The 25,000-nt window shown below is 36.5% G+C and overlaps 1 protein-coding gene across 6 annotated transcripts in view; it reads right to left on the bottom strand.

Moving 5' to 3' along the window:
- The window catches only part of vdra (vitamin D receptor a), an 82,613-nt gene that overhangs the window by 13,467 nt on the left and 44,146 nt on the right, over window positions 1–25,000 (bottom strand). For 5 of the 6 annotated variants that reach the window (XM_073937963.1, XM_073937961.1, XM_073937962.1 and 2 more), the window contains 2 exon segments: window positions 7,456–7,603; window positions 1,696–1,826 (listed from right to left, as the gene is read on the bottom strand). In XM_073937963.1, coding sequence (XP_073794064.1) covers window positions 1,696–1,826; window positions 7,456–7,601 — 277 coding nt within the window. In that variant the 5' untranslated portion in view covers window positions 7,602–7,603. 6 annotated transcript variants of the gene reach the window in all.

Raw genomic sequence — 25,000 nt, 5'->3', positions numbered from 1 at the left:
CTCTCTCTCACTCATTCTCAGAGTCTCTCGCTCTCAGTGTCTCTATCTGTCAGCCCAGTCTAGAAACAGCAACTGTGTTTCCCCGAATGTACTGTGTGTGTGCATGATCGTGTGTGTGTGTGTGTGTGTGTGTGTGTGTGTGTGTGTGTGTGTGTGTGTGTGTGTGTGTGTGTGTGTGTGTGTGTGTGTGTGTGTGTGGGACAGCTTTTACACCACAACACACTCATGAACTCCTTCACTCCTAAACAAAGCGGTTTAATGTTTTAATGCATTCAGTGCTGTTGTGTAATATGGTATGCATGGCAATCACCCTAGCAATGTGTGTGTGTGTGTGTGTGTGTGTGTGTGTGTGTGTGTGTGTGTATATATAAAATCTAAGTGGTGATGTTATACATTTAGTTAAAATAAAAAGCAGATGCTCTATTAAGTAAAATATATAAATAATACTATATAATGTAATATAATATAATATGATATAATCCTAAAATAAATAAATAATAAAAATAAATCAGTTGAGAAGTAAAAAAAATAAAAAATAAAAAAAAAAAAAAAAGAAAAAAGATAAAAATAAAAATGTAATACAATTTTTATTGTAAAAAATAAAATAAAAATAAATAAAATAAATTTTTAAATTAATAAAATGAAATAAAAATAAGTTGAAAAAAGTACAGATTAAAAAAAATATTTAAAAAATCTATAAATGAAAAAGTCAAATAATTATAAAAAATCTAATAAAAAATAGATCAAATTAAATTGAATAAATCAGTTGAAATTTTTTTTAATAAAAATAAAATGGTAAAAAATGTTATTAAATCAAAGATATATGAAAAAATGTAATAAGAAATTAAAACATGTAAAAAAATCAAAAACAAAATAAAACAAAAATTAAATAAAAATAAATAAAATGAAATAAATTAGTTGAGAAGGTCGGTCAGTTTCAGTATAGTCTTAAAAAAATAAAAATAAATAAATAAACAAACAAATAATTAGATAAAATTAAAAAATTAAAATAAAAATTAAAAAAATATCATAAAAATTTAAAATTTTAAAAATAAAATTAAAATTAAATTAAATATAAAAAGAAATTAAATAAAAATTTTAAAAAGTAAATCAAATATATCAGTTGTGTAAACGTAATTAAAAATAATTAATAATAATAATAAAACAAAATAAAACTTAATAAAATAAAAGGAGTTTAAAAATTTATTATTTAAAAAAATGTAAAAAAAATGTAAATTAAATAAAATAAAAATAAATAAAATATATCACATCAAGTAAATCAGTTAAAAAATTTAACAAAAATGTAAAATATAAATAATTAAATAAATAAATAAATCAGTTAAATTATTTTTATAAAAAATTTATAAAAATAAATAATACATAAATAAATAAATAAAACAAAATAAAAATAAAAACAAATAAATCCGGTGGAAAAAAAATGTAAAAATAAAGAAAATAAAATAAAAATAAATTAAATCAATTGATTGTGAAGGTCAGACAGTTTCAGGGTGGTCTTAAAATAAAAAAAAATTATTAACAAATTATTTAAATAAAAAATAAATAACTAAAATAATTGGTTTGAGTGTGGTCATGTGATTGTATATCTCTGATCTCCTGTCATTCCCGTCTGACTGTTGTGTTTGTTCTTTGATATGATGATGTAGGTGACCCCATGACCCCTGACCCCAGACTCACACTCCTTCATCATGCCGATATCGATGCAGCGCTTCAGTCTGCAGGCCTGGCAGTGCCGCCGGTTGTCTTTAGTGATGGTGCAGTTTCCATTGAACGGGCAGGTAAAACTGGCCTTACGCTTCATACTGCGCCTGCACACACACACACACGGAGAGAGAGAGAGCTGAATGAGTCAACATATAATGAAACATTAGTGGTAAAATTCTCTATATATCCACAAAAACAAGGAATATCAACGTAGAAATGTGTTAGAAATATAATTAATCTAAAATATGGTTTAAATTTGACACATTATATATACACACAAGATTGTGTGCACACGTACATATATAAAACCAGGCTAAATCATTCACCTTCTTATGGGATAAGTGTTTTTTGCAGTATTTTTCCTTCTAGAAAAGTCTAAGTTCTTTTAGTTTGGCTGAAATAATAATAAAAAGTAAAAACTGGAAAAACAAATCTAATTAAATTAATACAAATAATTCAAATCAATATTAAAATTAATAAAATGAGGTAAAAAATAAGTAGAAAAAAAGTAATGATTAAAAACATTTATAAAAAAATCAATAAATAATAAAATCAAATAAATATTTAAAAAATTTAATAATAAAAAAATCAATCAAATTAAATTGAATAAATCAGTTGAACAAACTTAATAAAAATAAAAAGGTAAAAATTGAATTAAATAAAAAATTAACAAAATAAAATCAGTTGAAAAAATTTAATAAGAAATAAAAACATCTAAAAAAACTAAAACAAAAATAAAATTAAATTAAAAATAAATAAAATGAAAAAAATCAGTTGAGAAGGTCAGTTAGTTTCAGTGTGATCTTAAAATAATAAAATAAATTAATTAATTAATTAATCAAATTTAAAAAATGCGTGGACTTAAAATAAAAATAAAATATATTATAAAAATGTACAATTTTTAAAATAAAATAAAAACAAAATAAAAGAAAGTTTAAAATAAAAGACAAAAAGTAAATCAGATAAATCAATTGTGTAAATGTAATTAAAAAAATTTATTAAAAATAACAATAAAATAAAACTTAATAAAATAAGAGTTGAAAAAATGTAATAATGAATAAAACATGTAAAAAAATGTAAATTAAATAAAAAATATATCAAATAATATAAATCAGTTAAAAAAATGTAACAAAATGTAAAATATAAATAATACAAATAAATAATAATTCAGTTGAAAAAAATTTAATAAAAAAATGTATAAATTTTTTTTTATAAATAAAACAAAATAAAAAATAAAATCAAATAAATCCAGTGGAAAAAATGTAAAAAATAAAAATAAATAAAATCAATTTTAAACTTAATAAAATAAAGTAAAAAAAAATAAGTTAAAAAAGTTATGATACATTTTTTTAAAATCAATTTATAATAAAATCCAATAAATATTGTATTTTCACATTTTACAATATATAATATCTTGTTTAGTTTGACAGGTATTTTAATAGTACAAAACTGCTGTGGTCTGTAATATAATATATAATCTAATATAAAATGCACATACCATGTTAACATACAGATGATAAAACATGATGAACTAAATATGCACACACTTAAACACACACTGCAGAAGGTAACATATGAAAATATGTATTTATTTATACTTCAGCCGGTAACTATGGAAACATCAAAACATCTCTGAATCTGCAGTAAAATCATTTGCGTTCTCCGTCAAACTGCGTCTGAAGTCAGGATGTTTCTTGCTTTTATGACGGTCATAAACACTGAATTATTGTTGGTATTTTTTCTGTAACTATGGTTACTGAGGGATAATCCAGATCCAGAGTCAAAACACTGACAGAGACTTAACACACACTTACGAAAACACACAAACACACACACACACACACACACACACACACACACACACACACACACACACACACACATATATATGGGTGAATCATTTTGACCAACTATATATATATATATATATATATATATATATATATATATATATATATATATATATATATATACACTGTTGCGTTGTTTGTACTGTTGTAGTGTTTGTGTATTGCTTGTCTTGTGTTGTCATTACATGTTTCTACACTACAATAATTGTTTATATGACAGTATATTCACACAATACCTGACAGAAGTCTTGTGTCCTCTCCATGTTTTAGGAACACAGATAATATCTGCTCTTCTAGTGGCTGATCTGGTGTCAGAAGTGTCTCTATGAAAGGTGAAGGCCTCTAGATTTTGCTGATTTGAGCTCAATAAATCTGATCATGTCTTGATGTTGACTGATTTGATGAGGACAGTGCGCTCTGACTCTGCTCAGACTAAAGTCTCATCACTGAACAGAAATAATGTCCAGTATAGAATATAAAGTCCTGCTGCAGTGGAGACAGAATGAAGATTGTGTCTGACTCCATCATGAGCTTGGAGGACTGCATCCATACATCTCTGACATGACTCACATCACTGATTAATAAAGTCATCTGGAATGAAGAAGAAAGCTTCAGCAGGATCCCAGAGTTCATCAAGAGTCTTTGTGTTCATCTTCAACACCTCCTCCTTCATCAGCTCAATAATGTTGATGTCTGGTGACTGGGCTGGCCAATCCTGGAGCACTCTCTGCTTTCAGGAGCTTTGATGTGGAGGCTGAAGTATGAGCAGGAGCGCTATCCTGCTGGAGAATTGTCCCTCTCCTGTGGTTTGTAATGTAATGGGCAGCACAGATGTCTTGATACCTCAGGCTGTTGATGTTGCAGATCTCTCCATACTGAATGACCCCAAACCATGACTTCTCCTTCACCAAACTTGACTGATTTCTCTGAGAATCTTGCTCCATGCTGGTTCCAGTAGGTCTTCTGCAGTATTGGTGGTGATTGGGATGCAGATCAGCAGATGATCCAGCAGAGAAATCCACCTTCTGACACTTTTCAAGTGGAAGTTATTATTTGTTGCTCTTCCACCTGAGATCCAGCACAAGACTTGTGTCAGGTAGTGTGTACACTGCCAATAAAGCAGGGCGTTTTTGTTCTGCAGGCTGAGATATAATGAAGCGTTCTGCTCATTTATCCTCATGATAAACACCGGCTTCATTAACGCACACACACACACAGATGTTTCTGAGCACGGTTATAAAAGCGAAGCGTCTAATGAGCTGCAGATTGTCCAGAGGGAGACGCTGCGTCCGTCTGACCTTTACCACGACTGAACGGATGAAAATATCAGACTCGGCTCCGTGTCACTGAGTTAAGACTGTGTTTATACAACATCTCAGGCACCGCCGAGGAACTGTTTAACCTGTCATCGCTATGGTTTGAGAAGTTTGCTTACTGCTGTCCATTTCCTGAAAACGTTTGTTGAGTTGAGCTAATGCTGTGGAGTGTGTGCTGTGCAACTCTAATAGACTCCAGTGTGTGTGTGTGTGTGTGTGTGTGTGTGTGTTTGCACTTGGTGACCAGTGATCCAGTGATTTCTAAATTTACTTAGACGTGTATTTCAGTGCAGACAACACAACAAACATCATTTAATGTGTACATTATTCTTATCGCTTCAAATAAACACATATTCCAATTCTGGGCATCACGGTGGCTCAGTGGGGAGCACAATCGCCTAACAGCAAGAAAGTTGCAGGTTCGAGCCTCGGCTGGACCATTAAGCCTGGTTTATACTTCTGCGTCAGGTGACCGGCGTAACCCACAGCGCATGCAACGCGCGTGGCTGTGCATTTATACTTCTGCTGCTGTCTCTGTTGGTCTGCATTAACACTTCTGAAGCACTAGTGGGCAGTGAGGTGTAAATGTTACTCTGTGTCGAGTTTCTTCTCTGCTGTTTTGCTTTTCCTGAACACTTCCGGGATGTACAAGTGGCTCAAACTCGCTCATTCTGAGGCAGGAACCGGCGGACGTGCAGCAACTTTAACCATGAGGTAAACACAGAACAAAACTTTCCATCCGGAGCTCCTTCACGGGACTCCATACTTGTAAACAATCGCTCCATCGGGCTCGCGTCATTCGCGTGGCTCTTGGTCCCGCCCAGACAGGGTTGTTCAGTTTAAGCTTGCGCTCTTGTCCTTTACGCACTAAACTCCTCCAGATTCCTTCTTTTAAAGGGTCACGAAACACCAGAGCACATGTGTTGAGCTGTTGACAGTGGTATATGTGTCTCACACTGCTATAAACACTATTAAGACACCTATATTTCACTAAAAAGTGTAAATTGGTTGTTTTTGCGTTATTTCAAGCAAATTCGTACTTCCTGTTTGAAACGAATTGTTGAAGCTGCGTCACGGCCATGAGATAATAGCCTGTATTCCAGCGTGCAGACTGGACGTCTGAGCCAGAGTGTGTCTTATTACGTCTTACAGTGTGTTGCATTAATGCATGAGTAAGGCTTGGTTCAAACCAATCAGCGCGCTCTATTGTGCTACTTCATTAATATTCATTACTGTCACAGTGTTTAGACGACAGAGACGCCACGTTGTGTTGGCAAAACAAGCGTGAAGTGTTGCTTTTATAGTTTGCTGCAGTGAAGTTTTGTTTTCATTTTCTCTCTGTGAGAGCGCAGCTGGAGTCACGTGTGGATTAACAGTGTACGCGACGCTCGACAACAATAACTTACGTGTCTAAGGAGGATTATTGTTTACCTGAGAGCTGTTCTCATCTGCAAACGCTGAGATCCGGATTCGCTGCTCGTCTCCTCTTAATAAAGACGCGGCTCTAGTTGCTGGTGATTGTCCTGTCTCTACAGATTTGGTAAGTGAGCGACCAGTGCTCTTTGTTTATTCAGTTTGTTCGTATCGAATTAAGTTAACTATTGCACCGAGTGTAAACATGTTAGCACCACAACCAAACTTAAACCTCGTGTAGGGTTTTCACCGCATTTAGTGACCGGAATAACACACGTGGCTTTCTGACACTACCTGCCGTGTGCATCTAAGTTTCCGGGAAATCCTGAGTTTTTTTTTCTCTCATTCGCCGTGCGGTATCAAACATTGCATGAAAAATACACGCTTAGAGCAGCTCCTCCAATCAAATATCTCGTTTGTCGCGAGGGGCATGAATGAATTCCCTGAATGAAAGAGCCAAACTGCAGTTTAAGTCCACCATTTAATCATTTGGCAAATAATTCGACTACAGATGTCCATGTAGGTTAAACAACATCACTTTCTCCTGTGTGTGTATTTTGACTCTGAACCTCGCGCGTGCCCAAATAGACACTCCCACACCATGCCTCTTTTCTTCCTCCGACACTCCCCCCTAAACAGAGCTGGACACGCCCACTTTTCTGAATTTTTCCAAAGTAGAGGTGTGAAAACACCCTGCTGAAACGAGGGGTTTCATGGCACTTTAATGATGCTCTGAAGGGGAAATATCCACAGGTCTTCCTCTCTTTCTCTGAGGAGCATTGTGTTCACACACTTCACTCACTTTCTCTCATATCTGTGGTCAAACTGGCGATCCTCTGCCCATCTCTGCTCCTAAAGCACTAGCGCTTTCCTCATGCTGCTTTTGAGGCAGATCCTCATCACCATCACCTGTCATTATCTTTACACCATCAGGACTCCAGCAGTTTACCTGATTACTGCGCTAAACTGAATGACAGGTAAGGATGTATATCAACAAATGAAATGAAGTTGATCTAATATTGTGCGTTCATCTCGTGTACAATCAAACACAAGTCAAAGCATATCTGGAAATCACTGCTTTCTTTTTTATTTGTGTTTTTTGCTGTAATTCGGACTCTAACTGACCTTTCTCCCCTATTAAATGAGTGTATTACCTGAAGAAACCCTTGCATCCCTCACAGGTCATGGCGTTGAAGTGGAATCCGGTGGCTTTGTCTCCGCACACTCCACAAATGCGCGGCGCGTTACGGTCAAACTCATCCTGACCCGTCGCAGACGTGCTCACGGCCATCAGATCCATCACTGCACACACACACACAGAGCAGCAGAAAACACACTTAGGCACAGAAAACAGCAGAAGACACACTCACAGCTCATCCATATTCAATGCTGAACACACTCCTGATTGGCTGAGAGACCCCACACACGCACCAATCCGTGCAGAGCGTCAGCATGAGGCTCTACATTTATGCAGATGACAGGTGCTAATGCAGGAAAAACATCAGCTGCTGATTATGGAGGATCGAGAGACGGATAACAGCACAACGCATCAATAATCCAGCGGAGCGGTAAAACGTATATCATTTAAATGACAACCTGTGTGTTACACTAAAAATAAAGCAGTAAGTGTAGCAAAAACATGCAATTAATAACCAGAAAAATTATTATAATTATTTTACTCGCCGGCAGCTCGCTCTCTGCTACTCTACATGGTCAGCCACAGAAGCTAAGCAGGGCTGAGCCTGGTCATTGTCTGGATGGGAGAAAGCTAGGTTGCTGTTGGCAGTGGTGTTAGTGAGGCCAGCAGGGGGCGCTCAACCTGTGGTCTGTGCGAGTCCTAATGCCCCAGTATAGTGAAGAGGACTTTATCTATCAGATGAGACGTTAACCTGAGCTCCTGACCTGCTCCCCATATCAGAACTGTCTTCATCACTCAGTCAGCTGGTGTGTGGTGTGTGGTCTGGTGGAATATGGCTGCCGTCGCCTCATGCAGGATCAGGAGATTCCCCCGATGTGTAAAGCGCTTTGAGTGTCCAGAAAAGCGCTATATAAATTTAGGGAATTATTATTATTATTTATATTAAACTACTATGAGAATAACCCAGGTGCAGATTATGTGCTTCATTCAGTGTGAAACGCTCCTACTGTTTAAACACTGTTTTACACCACATTCACTGCCATCCGGAAAGCCGCAGCAGCAGACAGAGCTTAAAATAAAACCAGCACACTGTTAGAAAACGGAAGTGAACTGTGACTCAAATCAACACCAGCACTCACTCAGTAGCTTGAACTCTTAATGTAAAATAAATTCAATGTATATGAATCAGTCTATAAGCCATACCCAGGGCCAGGAGGAATCTGCGGAGGTGTTTGGCTATTTCTGCGGAGGATTTCGGTAAAAAGATTTCTAAGGATTTATTTTGGAAGTATCATAACTAAAACCGTAATATGTGAAATAAAAAGTAATGCCCTTTTGACTTTTATTCAATGTTTAAATTGCAAATCTAATTAGATTCAATTTATTTGGTAAACAAAGCAAGTCTCTCATATAGGGATGTAACGGTATCAGAATTTCACGGTATGGTAATACCTCGGTATGAATGGCACGGTACGGTATTTATTGAATAATTTACAGGAAAAACAAAACTAATGAAAAGACTCGAAAAAAGTGCCAAAAGTGTTTATTTAGCTTAGCACTGAACATATCAATGACATACAAATCAGCCGTCTATCTGTAAGCTTCCAAACAGGAACTTCAATTTTTTTAATTTTAATAACAAAAAATATTAAACCATATAAAAAAATAAAGTTTCAATTTAGTATTGTTGAAAACTCATCACATTCAACATTTACTCACTCACTCACTTAGAGGAAAATGATCATATAACTATAATCTGGTTAAAGCTGGGGTCTCTGGGCATGTCCCCTGCAACAGAATAACCCCTCTCATTTGGGACTGAGGTTTCTGGGACAGAGATATGATTTAGCCCAGGTTGACAGCAGTGGGTAACGTTGTGCATTCTCTTTCCACCACTTGAGAGGACAAGCCATGAGTGAGATAGAGGTCTCTTTGCTGTACAAGTCAATAGCCCCTTTCACACAGTGATACCGGTAAATATCTGGAAAATTTCCGGAACGACTTTACCGGTATGTTCAAAAAAGCGCTGTTCACACAGGCGAGGACGTTACGGAAATTTTCCGGAAAAGAGCATTCACACATCCATTCCAAAATACCGGTAAATTCTGACACCATTCACCACAAATGAGCTTTAAACGGCTGCGCTTGTATTTGTAAACATTTGACTACATCACAAACTCTGTGGATGATCAATATTGTGAAAAACTTTCGCAGGATCACTTTCACATGTCGAGATGTTCATAATATGTGCGTGTGCAGGCGCTCACAGGCTGTTTCACAGGCACACGAACGTAAACAAACAACGGCTTATCATAAGCATCTTATCGATGATTATTTGCACAGTTGGCATTTAGATGAACATATAAACGTGATCTGACTAACTTCTAGCAGCTAAATGTGTCTGGAAAAATATTCAAAGGCTTTTATCCTCACAAACCGCGCGGACGTAAATGCTTCTGACTGTTGTGATTGGCTCAAGCAGACGTCTCACGTCAGCACGTTCTAGACGTGCACGCGCTTATTACGGGAATCTTCCTTCTGCATTCACACAGCGCAGCATTCCGGCAAATTACCGGTAATGTTACAACTTCTCTTTCCGGAAAATAGCCAGAACGAATTTACCGGTATTTTCAAAAAGGACCTGTTCACACATACAACCATGCAATTTTCCGGAAAGGTCTGTATGTGTGAAAGGGGCTAATGTCTGCATCAATCTGAACAGTGTGCTGTGTTCTGCAGTCCCCATGACTGTTATTAGTCGTATTCCCCGACTTATATTTCACCACAGTCTGGCAGTGCCTGCATACCGTTTTTTTTCTTTGTCTGTCACCTTTTCTCCTTTCTCGTATCTTTTTAGAAAGAAAAAGAAATGCTTCCACACATCCATTTTTTAAACACAATTTTAAGGACAAAATAATTAGCCCTTCAAGCTTTTTGTTGTTGTTGGATAGTCAGAACAAACCACTGTTATACAATGACTTGCCTAATTACCCTAACTTTACCCTAATTACCCTAGTGAAGCCTTTACATGTCACTTTAAGCTGTATAGAAGTGTCTTGAAGAATATCTAGTCTAATATTATTTACTGTCATCATGACAAAGAGAAAATAAATGCATTATAAGAGATGAGTTATTAACACTACTATGATTAGACATATGTAGAGGAAATCTGCTCTCTGTTACACAGAAATTGGGGGAAAATAAACAGGGGGTGAATAATTCTGACTTTAACTGTATATAATGCATGTTTATTTAACCAAAACCAGGAAACATACAATAATTTAAATATATTTGCATACATTTTTGTTCCCCTTAAATTCTATTATTCAAATTTTTTTCTGGATTAATGATTTATTAAACATTAAATAAATAACTATTAAACTTTTACTAAAAATACTTCATTAAAATAAATAAATGCTAGTTTAATAAACACGTTTTAATAGTCTAATCAGCTGAATCAATAACAGCTTTAACTAATTAATAATACTGTTAATAATTTATAAGAACACATTATGAGGAGAATGGTACAGCATTTTATTTATTTATTTTCAGAAAAATAAACGAAAATACGGAAATGAAAAACAGCGTATATTTATACTTTATAATTTATTTAACAAATATTTTAAAATAATAAAGTTTAGAAATCTTTAACTATTGGAATAACGTAATCTCTTAATGTTTATTTTCTAGACTTATTATTTAATAAATAGATAAAAACACATTTAGAAGACATTTATTTTGATTAACCTTTAAATATGTAATAAAAACAGCAACATTTTAAATTGTTGATAAATTTAAATGTATGAAAATACATAGATTTATTATGATTTATTATTCATTCATTTACTTTCCTTCAGCTTAGTCCCTAATGAACCACCAACTTAAGCATTTTACGCAGCGGATGCCCTTTCAGCTGCAACCCAGTACTGGGGAACACCCATACACACTCATTCACACACACACACTCATACACTACGGTCAGTGTAGTTGATCAGTTCCCCTATAGCGCATGTGTTTGGACTGTGGGGGAAACCGGAACACCCGGAGGAAACCCACACCAACACGGGGAGAACATGCAAACTCCACACAGAAACACCAACTGACCCAGCCGAGACTCAAACCAGCAACCTTCTTGCTTTGAGGCCACAGTGCTGACCACAGAGCCACCGTGCCGCTCTATATTAATGATATTTAATGTTTAATAATTGCATTGTCAACAATATCAGCAGCAGATGAACCGCTCATCTCTACATGAACAGATGATCATGAGCGAATGATCCAATCACACAACAGATGAGCGAAGAGGAGATCCAATCATCAACTCCACGGGTTACACCACACGTCTCCAACTGAAGGTGTGTGTTTGAGCAGATTCACAGCTGTGTGTGTGTGTGTGTACGTGTGTGTGTGTGTGTGCAGAAATAATGAATACTGCAATGAGCTGAGCTTCAGTTACAGAAGAGCAGAGGTCAAAGGTCACACACTGATGAATACAGGCAAACACACCTGCTTCATGTGTGTGTGTGTGTGTGTGTGTGGCTCTTCCTGGAAGTGGAGTTGTTTTTGCACAGCAGAAGCAGTGAACATACTGCAGCAACACACACTCTCACACACAGACACACACACACACACACACGCAGGATGTTGTGTGTACATCTGCACTTGTGTCACTGATGCTGTGTGTGTGTGTGTGTGTGCGTGTGATGCTATATATATGTGTGAGTGGGTGTGTGTGTTTGTAAGTGTGTGTATGTGAGTGTGACTGATGCTGTGTGTGTGTGTGTGTGTTTGTGTTTGTGTGTCTGTGTGCGTTTATAAGTGTGTTCGTGTGATTGATGCTGTCTGTGCTTGTGTGACTAATACGGTGTGTGTGTGTGTATGTGTTTTTAAGAGTGTTTGTGTGACATGCTGTGTGAGTGTGAGTTTGTAAGTGTTTGTGTGACTGATACTGTGTATGTGTGTGTGTGTGTTTATAAGTGTGTTTGTGTGAGCATTTGTGAGTGTGTTTTTTTTGTGCCAAATGCTGTATGAGAGAATATGTGTGTGTGTGTATTCAGTAAACACAGCTGACAGTGCTCTGGTTCTTTGACAGCGCTGTGTTTCTGGAGTGTGTGTGTGTGTGTGTGTGTGTGTGTGCGCAGCTGCTTTGAGATCAGTGTTTCTCCTACAGTTCAGACACCAGCAGCGTTCACAGAAACCATCACGCATGCACGCACACACACACACACACACACACACACACACACACACACACACTCCAGAAACAAGGAGCTGTCGAAGAACCAGAGCACTGTCAGATGTGTTAACTGAACACACACACACACTAGCGCTAACTTTAGCATTAGCATACCCAGATATATTCCTTCATTAATTTTCCTTCAGCTTAGTCTCGTTATTAATTAGAGGTCACCACAATGGAATGAACCGTCAACTATTCCAGCATATGATTTACACAGTGAAACCCCTACCAGCTGCAACCCAGTACTGGGAAACACCCACACACACTCATTCTCTCACACACACACACACACACACACACTCATTCTCTCACACACACACACACTCATACACTACGGCCAGTGTAGTTGATCAGTTCCCCTATAGCGCATGTGTTTGGACTGTGGGGGAAACCGGAGCACCCGGAGGAAACCCACGCCAACACGGGGAGAACATGCAAACTCCACACAGAAACACCAACTGACCCAGCCGAGACTCAAACCAGAGACCTTCTTGTTGTGAGGCCACAGTGATAAGCACTGACACAGCTCCCATATGGGTAGAATAATCAGTAAATAACACACATCTGTGCATATTAAGTGAAGTGAAAATGCAAATCTGGACTCATCTGGACTCGTGCGTCTGCAGTATGAGCTCTGCCCTGTGTTCATCACTTCATCTGAACTCTGCTGTTTCTCAAGAACTGAAAGCCACAAGAAGCAGAGGAAAGAGCTGAGGCCGTATAAGACCTGATTCAGGTTTCACTTCTCACTCTGCGGGATTAAACCATACGAACTCTCCTGACACTCAATAATCTGCGCTCCACCAGGAGTTCGGGTCACGCGAGCAGATTCAGCCGCTCGTTTCTGACACTGTGTGGTCCGCGCAAAACAGAAGCGTCTTCCAATACAAAGAGAAACGCTTCATAAAGCATGCATGCAGTATCGGGAAATACGTGCAGAATATTACGAAACACCGCCGTCCTCGGAGACTGACACTAACACACACAAACACAGACAGGCATGCTTCATTATGACACAATTCTGGCTATTTATTAACAATTAACTGTGAGTTTTGCCTAAGTACACTTAATTATCTGTTTATTAATCGTTATTAAGGCAGTAGTCGTGTGTAATTAGGGATGCAGAATAAGATCATACTTCATACTTGCTGATAAACGGTTAATAATAGGCAGGGACAGGCAGACACTAGTGGAAATGTGTTGTGTGTGTGTGTGTGTGTGTGTGTATAAACATTCTCAAACAAAGGTTTGCATTTATAAACACACATAATAATGTCACACAGTACAAACTAAAGTTGAAGACAAGATTATCAGTCAACTTAGTGAAGTTTTGATTATTTAGAAATATTTCCAAAGCGATGTAGAACAGAGAGTTCTGTGGGCGCAAATGCCTTGAGGTCAGAGGAGAATGGCCAGACTGGCTCCAGCTGATAGAAAGGCAACAGTAACTCAAATAAGCACTCGTTACAACCGAGCTCTGCAGAAGAGCATCTCTGAACACACAACACGGCCAACCTTGAGGCGGATGGGCTACAGCAGCAGAAGAGCACACCGGGTGCCGCTCCTGTCAGCTAAGAACAGGAAACTGAGGCTACAATTCACACAGACTCACCAAAACTGGACAATAGAAGATTGGAGAAACGTTGCTGCTCTGATGAGTCTCCATTTCTGCTGACACATTCGGATGATCGGGCAGAATTTGGCCTCAACAACATGAAAGCATGGATCATCCTGCCTTGTATCAGCGGTTCAGGCTGGTGGTGGTGGTGTAATGGTGTGGGGGAGATTTTCTTTGGGTCCATTAGTACCAATTGAGCATCAACGCCACAGCCTACCTGAGTATTGCTGCTGACCATGTCCATCCCTTTATGAGCACAGTGTCTCCATCTTCTGATGGCTACTTCCAGCAGGATAACGCAGCATGTCATAAAGCTCAATCATCTCAGACTGGTTTCTTGAACATGACGATGAGTTCACTGTACTCAAATGGCCTCCACAGTCACCAGAGCTCAATCCAATAGAGCAGCTTTGGGATGTGGTGGAACGGGAGATTGGCATCATGGATGTGCAGCCGACAAATCTGCAGCAACTGTGTGATGCTATCATGACAATATGGAGCAAAATCTCTGAGGAATATTTCCAGTAGCTTGATGAATCTACGCCATGAAGGATTAAAGCAGTTCTGAAGACAAAAGAGGTCCAACCCGGTACTAGTGAGGTGTACCTAATAAAGTGGCCACTTAGTGTATATAGTTATTTTAGTTGTACTGAAACGACATAACATTTTTACAGATTGTCATGCTAGTTTTTAAATATATTAACTAAATTATTCCTGCACCAGAGAACTGTAAACGTGAATGTTTGGCTGGAATTAAGCACAAATAAATATGTAAAACTGTGGTGGTCAATAATATTAGCCCCCTTTAAAATGAAGGTTTTCAATTATCTGCAGAACAAATCAGTGATGGCCAAAAACTTGCATAATTAAGCCTTTAAATGTCACTTTAAGCTCAATATTAGTATCTTGCAAAATAATAAAATATTATACACTCATCATGGCAAAGGCCAAATAAACGACTCTTCATAAATGAGCTCAACTGACTGTTTAGAAATAGTTTGCACCAAACACACGACATTATAATGACTGTGATTATGCATATTCATAAACAGCCAGCGCATTCTCACATCATCAACTCACCATTGCTGAGATCATCATTGCATAAGACACAGAAACACATTCAGCCGTCAGCTAGTGCTAATGCTAACCCGTGTTTTGCTACGCGACTTATTCTGGAAACACGGATGTTTAGCTGATCTGTGGTCAGTGTAACTCGAGTCCTCTGAAATGACCCCAGATCCCGAACGCAGACTCTAATCTCCGTATAATGACCCAGAACAGGCTGTTGACCCAGATTTGTTCAGTTCTGCAGAGCAGAATGAGGAACAGGGGCCCGAATCCCCGTCTGAGGGGCCCGACGGGGGAGAAGCACACTAGAGTCGGCTGCGTCCCAACACGCCCTCAGAATACAGCATGCAGAAGTGCAGATCTGCAGCAGGAGATGTGCGATTATCAGCCAACGTGTGATTGTGGGATTGTTTTGGGTGTTTGTGGAAGATCAGGAATGTGGTAAAATACAACATGACACACACACACACACACACACACGCACACACACAGCTCTGAAGTTAACATAAGAAGTTAGAGAGTGAATAGTGTGGATACAAATATGAAATAGGTGATGTTAAAACAACAACAAAAAAAACAAAACAACAACAACAAAGAACACACAAACAAAACAACACAACAACAAAACAAAACAAAAAACAGCAAAACGCAAAAACAAAAACACAACAACAAAACAAAAAACAAACAAAACATACAAAAATAAAACACAAAACAGCAAAACGCAAAAACAAAAACACAACAAAACAAAAAACAAACAAAACATACAAAAATAAAACACAAAACAGCAAAACGCAAAAATAAAACACAACAACAAAACAAAAAACAAACAAAACATACAAAAACAAAACAGCGCAACACAACAATAAAAAAACACAACAACAAAACAAAAAACAAACAAAACATACAAAAACAAAACAGCGCAACACAACAATAAATAAAACACAACAACAAAACAACAAACAAACAAAACATACAAAAACAAAACAGCGCAACACAACAATAAAAAAACAACACAACACCAAAACAAACAACAAAATAAAAAACAAAACACAAAACAGCACAACACAAAAAAACAAAACAAAAAAACAAAACCAAAATAAACAATACAAAACAGCACAACGCAACACAAAAAACAACAAAACCTAACAAAAGCAAAATAAAAACAAAACGCAACAAAAAACAACACAACACAAAACAAAAAAACAAAACAAAAAAACAAAACCAAAATAAACAATACAAAACAGCACAACACAACAACAAAAAAACAACAAAACCTAACAAAAGCAAAATAAAAACAAAACACAACGCAACAAAAAACAACACAACACAAAACAAAAAAACAAAACAAAAAAACAAAACCAAAATAAACAATACAAAACAGCACAACGCAACACAAAAAACAACAAAACCTAACAAAAGCAAAATAAAAACAAAACGCAACAAAAAACAACACAACACAAAACAAAAAAACAAAACAAAAAAACAAAACCAAAATAAACAATACAAAACAGCACAACACAACAACAAAAAAACAACAAAACCTAACAAAAGCAAAATAAAAACAAAACACAACGCAACAAAAAAACACCACAACACAAAAAAACAAAAAAAACAAAAACAAAATAAAAACAATACAAAACAGCACAACACAACAACAAAAAACAATGCAACATAAAACAAAACAAAAATAAACAAAAACAGCAAAACCCAACAACAAAAAAACAACAAAAACACAAAAACAAAACAATAAACAAAACAACACAACACTAAAATTAACAAAACAAAACAAAAACACAAAAACAAAACAATAAACAAAACAACACAACACTAAAATTAACAAAACAAAACAAAAAACAAAAAAACAAAACAAAAAAACACAAAAACAAAACAACAACCAACGCACCACAACAAAAACACAAAAACAAAACATTAATTAATCTCATTCATTCTTTTTCTTGTTGGCGTAGTCCCTTTATTTATCAGAGGTCGCCACAGCGAATGAACCGCCAACTATTCCAGCATATGTTTCAGGCAGTGGATGGCCTTCCAGCCGCAACCCACCACTGGGAAACAACCATTGAATTAATACAAAATACGCACACCTGGAATAATTGATATCAAATCATATAATTAATGTAAAATAACGCACACCTGCAATAGTTGATGACGAATCAATAAAAAATAACGCACACCTTTTATAATCGGTGATGAATCGTTGAGTTATTATAAAATAACACACACCTGGAATAACTAATGACAAATCCATTGAATTATTATAAAATAACGCACACTTGAAATAATTGATGACGAATCATTGAAATATTATAAATAATGCACTCCAGGAATAATTGATGAGGAACTGTTGAATTATTGTATAATAATGCAGTATTATTGTATAATGAGCACAGTCAGATATCAGACGATATACAGATGAAAGATATTCGCATCAACACAAGCTCATTGTGTGTGTGTGTGGCTAAACATTATCAGATATTCAGGTAAAGAACACGCTGTACAGAACAACATACTCAAGCCAAGCACAAATATAGCACAGCAACAGTAAAGCAGCAGACCTTTGACAAAACAACACAACACAACACAACACAACACAACACAACACAACACAATGCAAACACACAACACAATGCAAACACTCACATTGTAAATCACTGAAAAACACAATGCAAAACTATAAAAAAAAACACACAACATAAAATATACACCTCAAAACATACGATGCAAACACACAACAACAACAAAACGTAAAATAAGATTGCACGATATTGGCAAAATATGCGATATTGTTGACGAATATAACGATTGTTGCGATAACATTTCCCTTGAGAAATAATAACAAATCATACATGTGTAATGATCATACTAAAATATTTCAAACATAACATTGTCTACATATTAAAACTTTCTTATATCTAGTTCAAAAAATCAACAGCTAAACCCTGTGTAGATATCCAGATTTCGGGTTCGGTTTTACTATAGACATGGAAACACAAAATGCACGAGTAAATATTATCTGCAAGTCTAATTTGATTTAAATATAACATGAAGAGTAAATGTTTACTTTTAAATAACTTTTTCTTATTATTTAACTAATATATTTAATAATAAGTACACAAAGAATCCTGCATTTCGCGAGTAACCATGTGAAACAAACAAAAATACTAATTATAATTTTATGTATTGACGTAATAAAAAATAGGATGAAAATGCTGCAAAAACTAAACTAAAATGACTGCAAAATTGGATATTTCTTGTGATATTTTGTAAATAACAAAGTGAAACAAATAAAATTATAATTTATAATATTATACATTGTTAAAATAAATAAATAAGATAAAATTGCTGCCAATAAATTTCATAAAACAAAAATACAGACTCCAACACTGGATATTTCTGGTGATATTTTGTGAATAACCATGAGAAATAAACAGAATTATTAAGTATAACATTATATATTGGTGCAATAAATAAACAAGATAAAAATGCTGCCAAAAAATGTAATTAAACAAAACTAAAATGACTGCAACATTGGATATTTCTGGTCAAAACGGTGCATAAAAAAAAGATCTAAATAAATAAAGTGTTTACAGTCGGTGCTTTTATTTGCTTCTTTAAAAACAAACAGCTTATCAGATGATATTTAAGCCAAGGAATAAAAATAATCTGACCTCTGCTCCACTTTACTGAAGCCGCTCTGTTGATTCTGAATAAACCAACAGTACAGAGTCGATACTCTGCCTGAAAGTGCAGATTTACTGCACACATAAGAGTAAATCTACAGTACAGAGACTCCAGTGCACATCGCAAAGCTTTAAAGTGCTGTTAATGATCAGAAATACACATAATAAAGCCAGCAGAAACAAAAGAGGAGTGTACACACTAAATATAACACACTAAACGAGAAAACAGAAGAGATGTTTGGCTCGTTTAATATTTTACTGCATGATATTCTCATTAATTCAATGTTATTAGTTGTTTTATTAAATGTTACTCATAAATGTTTGTTGTTTGTGCACTGAAAAAAAATGTCTTCAATCTTGTTGCAAACAGTTTATATATGTTGAATTTAAACAAACATATTAAATTTAGTAATGTTCAACTGAATTTGTTTGTTTAAATTTAGCCCAAATAATTTGTTAACAACTCTTTAACTTAAAATGCATTAAATCCAAGGAATCATCTTTAAATCCTATTTTTAGTGTATACTAGATGATTTATCCTCGTGGTCTGGCAATCTTTCTCTAAACTTTTCAATATTGTCAGAGTTGCTATGAAACATATAGGACTGAAAACCTTCACCAGCACTCAAGACACTATATGAACAATGCACTCTGAATGCAGCGAAAAGAATTGTGAGCAATCTATCTCAAGTACTGAAAAGAAAATAAATGAATGAATGAATGAATATAACAAAACAAATAATAACATATTGTTAAATTTAATGAGAATATAATGAAATAAAATATTAAATGAAATTAAAAAAACTATAAATAAACTAAAATAAATGTTTAAAAATAATTTAAAAACCAAGATAACATGAATTATATATATATATATATACACACACACACACACACATACACACATATATATATATATATATATATATATATATATATATATATATATATATATATATAGTTTTTTTTTTCTTATTGTGTATTTTCTTTCCCTATTTTATTTTGTTTCATATTTTATTTCCTTATATGCACATTAAATTATTTAATATACTGTTTATAAAACCCCATTTTCAACCTTTAAGTTGTTTTCGTCTGTTGAACACAATATAGGATATTTTGGAGAAACTGAAAAACATTCTTCAAATTATCTTCTGTGGTGTGTAACAGAAGAAAGTCAGACACGTCGAATGACATCTTGTAAACCTAAATTACTGAAAATCTTATGCAAAAACCCCATTAGTGCTGACAATACCAAGAATGAGTGAGAATACAATAAAAACTAAATACAAGTCATTTTACAATATTAATACAGGCTTGCTAATGTTATTACAGTCATGTATTGCTCGCTCATGTTAACTCATGATGGAATACAATTAATATTAATAATGCATAAGTGGAAGGTCTCTGGTTTGAGTCTCGGCTGGGTCAGTTGGTGTTTCTGTGTGGAGTTTGCATGTTCTCCCCGTGTTGGTGTGGGTTTCCTCCGGGTGCTCCGGTTTCCCCCTCAGTCCAAACACATGCGCTATAGGGGAACTGATCAACTACACTGACACTAGTGTATGAGTGTGTGTGGATAATGGATGTTTCCCAGTGTTGGATTGCAGCTGAAGGGCATCCGCTGTGTAAAACATATGCTGGAATAGTTGGTGGTTCATTCCTCTGTGGCGACCCCTGATTAATAAAGGGACTAAGCCAAAAAGTAAATGAATGAACGATGCATTAGTTAATGTTAAACATTGACTAATAAATGCTCTACAAGTATTGATAGTTAATTAGTTTATGTTAATAAACATTCACTAATGACGCTTTATTTATAAAGCATGACCCAATAATGATCATCTATCAGCAATAAAATGAAATACAGCAGTGGATCTGCTAAATCCCGTGTGAGCAGCTGTGTGTGTTTTGCTGGAGTGTGTTTTCTGTCTGTCAGTGTGTGAATCTTCATTATCAGCACAATAATAATGATTAAACTGCAGCAGAAACACACACACACACACACACACACACACACACACACACACACACACACACACACACACACACACACACACACACACACACACACACACACACACACACACACACACACACACACACACACACACACACACACACACACACACAGCATTACTCACAAATATTCTGAATATCCAGCATCAGTGCTCCAGTCTGCAGTCTCATGTTTAAGAAATCATTATTGTAATATAATTTATTCCAGCCGCAACCCAGCACTGGGAAACACCCATACACACTCTTGCATTTATACATACACTAATGCCAGTGTAGTTGATCAGTTCCCCTATAGCGCATGTGTTTGGACTGTGGGGGAAACCGGAGCACCCGGAGGAAACCCACGCCAACACGGGGAGAACATGCAAACTCCACACAGAAACACCAACTGACACAGGCCGGGACTCAAACCAGTGACCTTCTTGCTGTGAGGCCACAGTGCTAACCACTGCGCCATCGTGATGCCAGTAATATACCTCAGTGTACCCCTGGCATCCTCCAAATGAAATTCAAGGCTTTTTAAGACCTCCAAATCCCATTTCAAATGAAAGTCAATGCCAACTTCACACCCATTCCGACAGAAGTATGAGGGAAAATGTCAAATCTGCATACATTTTGAACCCTAGAAAATAATTATGTACAAGTGACGACTTTAATTGAATAAGACATTGTATTTAAATTGCCAGTTATATTTAATACATGCGCAACACACATTTAATTTTTAATAAACAAATAAATTTGAACTTGGTGTTGAACACTATAGCCTTCGCAGCTCTGCTGCAAATTTTGTCGGAAAGACTCTCAAGTGCTGTCAACTTCTGCTTGTGTCTCTCTCACCGTGTTTGCCGTAGAGTTGGTGTTGAGCCACAGTAATATAGGATGTTCCTTGGCTGTGGTGGCGATGCTTCTAATGTACAAATCAGAGGCGTGAACTTAAACTGGTCTTACGGTTCGGTTACGATTATCATGCCATTGGTTCGGTTCAATTCGATATCTCGGTGCATACACAGTTTTATATTTGAGGGGGAGGGGGCTGTCTGTATAAACACACACACACACAGACACAAAGCATCAAGCAAGCTTCACACAGCTTACGCTCTCTCTCATTCACACACATAAACACACATGCACACACATGCACACACGTACGCGCGCTTCCCCCGCTTTATTCGGAAATGTATTTCTGCGCCCCAAGAAATCTGCAACACAATCTCACGACAATTCGTAACTTTGATTTAGTGGCTAATTCGTATGAATTCGTACGATCTAATTCGTACTATTTAGTACGATTTGCTCATCCCCCAATGACGGCTGGGTTTAGGGGTGGGGTTAGCTGCCACGCCTCCTTTTTAAAATTGTACAATTTGGTACAACTGAACTCGCACAAATTAGCCACTAAACTGGCAAAACGTAAAATACTTGTGTTTTTTTATGAGATCAGGCTGGAAATCTGGGTGCCGCGGGAATGCAGACCTCTATCCAGAAGTATCGCTGTAACAGCCGAGAGGAGAGGAAAAGTCAAGGTCAAATGGACCACAGTGAGAGAGAGAGAGAGAGAGAGAGAGAGAGAGAGAGAGAGAGAGAGAGAGAGAGAGAGAGAGAGATGGCGCTCCCTCGCCATAGTAAACTACCCCGACGCACTTTCTGCTATGACGTAGGGCGCAAACGCTTTCAGGGCGTGTCAGAACGTGTTTTTTTTAAGGACGGGAAAATCCGCTTTTAACCGTGGCTCATGGTCTAAAAGGGTTGAGTTTATTCTCTTAATGAGTTATAGGTGTGTTTTGAGAATAAACCAATCAGAGTCTCATCTCCCATTCCCTTTAAGAGCCAGCTGCGTCACGCCAAGAGGGCATTCACTATTTACATGACGTAAAGTAAGTCTAAGTGGAAAAAATGAGCATTTCACAAGCAAACAGTTCACAGTTTATTAACAGAAGACAAAAATTAAACAGAGCATCTACTGCGTGAGAATGAGAGATAATGGATCACTTTCACTTTCACTCTTGGATAGGGAAACCGTTACGCACAGACATCCATTAGTCTATAAATAAATAATTTCGTTTGTTAAGTGCAAATATCAGTTTCAAAACTATTTCTAAATTCTGTTCTAATTTCCAGCAAACCAATAAATGAACAATAATAATGAAGTGTGCTCAAAAACCTGAGTTATATCCTAAAACACATGCTGCGCCCCCGCGATGAAGACATAAAAGCAGTGATTTTTCATATTTATGTAGGCTAGAAAATAATATGTTTTGTAATATTTTAATCCTTTATATTTATATTCTATATCTATTCTTATTATATCCTATATATATCCTTAATATTTACATGTTTTCATATGTAAAGATGTTTGCCTATTGCTCTCTTGTGTGTATTAAGCAGTGTGTAAGTGAGGTGCAACTCTGCGCTGGAGTTTAGACCGGGTTAGTTTTGGTCTAATGAAAAATCTATTATAGTTTCTCAAAATAGCAACGCGCCAGCGGTCCGCCTCAGAACACCTTCCTTTATAGAGCAGAACGCCTATGTGCGCACATATGAGCGCTAATGCATTTGCTATTTAAACAGCGCAGCGCAACGCCTCAAAACCACTCTTACACCAAGCTGAAACTACCAAAAGACTACTGCGCCACGCCTTACGCCACACTGCGCCGGGTGCATGATAGGGCCACTAGAGTGCGAGATACACTCAACGTTACGCTGCATGAATTTTTTTATTAGCCGAAATTAGCAACAGTTAATTTTGTTATGGTATGAACTTTAATCCTAGGAAAGGCAAAAATAAATAAATAAAATAAGACCTTTGTCACGAAATTCAAGGCTATTAAGGCCTTAATTTGAGATGATCAAATTTAAGAGTTTTCCAATGCGTTGAAGACCCCGCGGATACTCTGGACCTCTGTAAAATATGTTTTTCCTGGAATCGTAACGACATTTCAGTATGTTGACAACACTAATGTGTGTGTGTGTGTGTGTGTGTTGAGCAGCAGAACACCACAGAAGCAGAAACAGAGATCAGATCAGCAGATGATCAGCGTTTCACACATCAGACCAGCAGATCCTCACCTCAGCCTTCTCTCACAGGAGACACACGCGAGTGTTTGCACATTTCTTTACAATTAAACTCATTTACACTTTATATTCAGCTGCTTTACACTTTTGACCAGTTGTAAATAGAGATGCTGGTGATTGTCTACTTGTCTTATATTGCATTTCAGTTATTTTCTCTTTTAGTTGATGTCTATTTTTGAGGAAACTTTCCTTCAGTGGTCTTAATCTAATAACGATCATGACATTTGCTTTATTTAATTGCGTTTAAAGTAAATCTGTGTAGAGCATGGGTCTTAAACTGGACTGCTGAAGGGCCGCAGCTCTGCACAGTTCTGCTCCAACCCTAAACAAGCACAGCGGATCCACTGATCAAGACTACTAGAGGCTACATGACAGGCGGGAGGTGCAGCTGAACTGTGCAGAGCTGCGGCCCTCCAGGAGTTCAGTTTGAGACCACTGGTGTAGAGAGAGAGATAGAAATGTGTGTGTGTGTGTGTGTGTGTGTGTGTGTGTGTGAGAGAGAGAGAATTTGTGAGTGTGTGTGAGTGTAGTTGTCTAAGTGTGTGAGTCAGGTGAGTGGGTGAGTGAGTAAATGTGTGTATGTGTGTGAGAAAGAGTGTATTTGTGTGAGTGTGTTTGAGTGTGTGTGAAAAGTTTAGTATGCGTGTGTGTAAGTGTATTTTTCTAAGCGTGTTTGAATGTGTGTGTGTGTGTGTCCGTATTGTGTCTGTGTGAAAGAGTGTATTTGTGTGTGTGAGTGTGTTTGAGTGTAATTAAATGTGTGTGACAGGTTGAGAAAGTGTGTGTGTGTGTGTGTGTGCGTGTGTTTGAGTGTGTGAGTATGCATGCGAGTCTATGAGAGAGTGTGTGTGTG

Source organism: Danio rerio, chromosome 23 (assembly GCF_049306965.1).
Source record: "Danio rerio strain Tuebingen ecotype United States chromosome 23, GRCz12tu, whole genome shotgun sequence".
Taxonomy (NCBI): domain Eukaryota; kingdom Metazoa; phylum Chordata; class Actinopteri; order Cypriniformes; family Danionidae; genus Danio; species Danio rerio.
The sequence above is the reverse complement of the archived record's forward strand: the minus strand, read 5'-3'. Positions and strand labels throughout refer to the sequence as shown.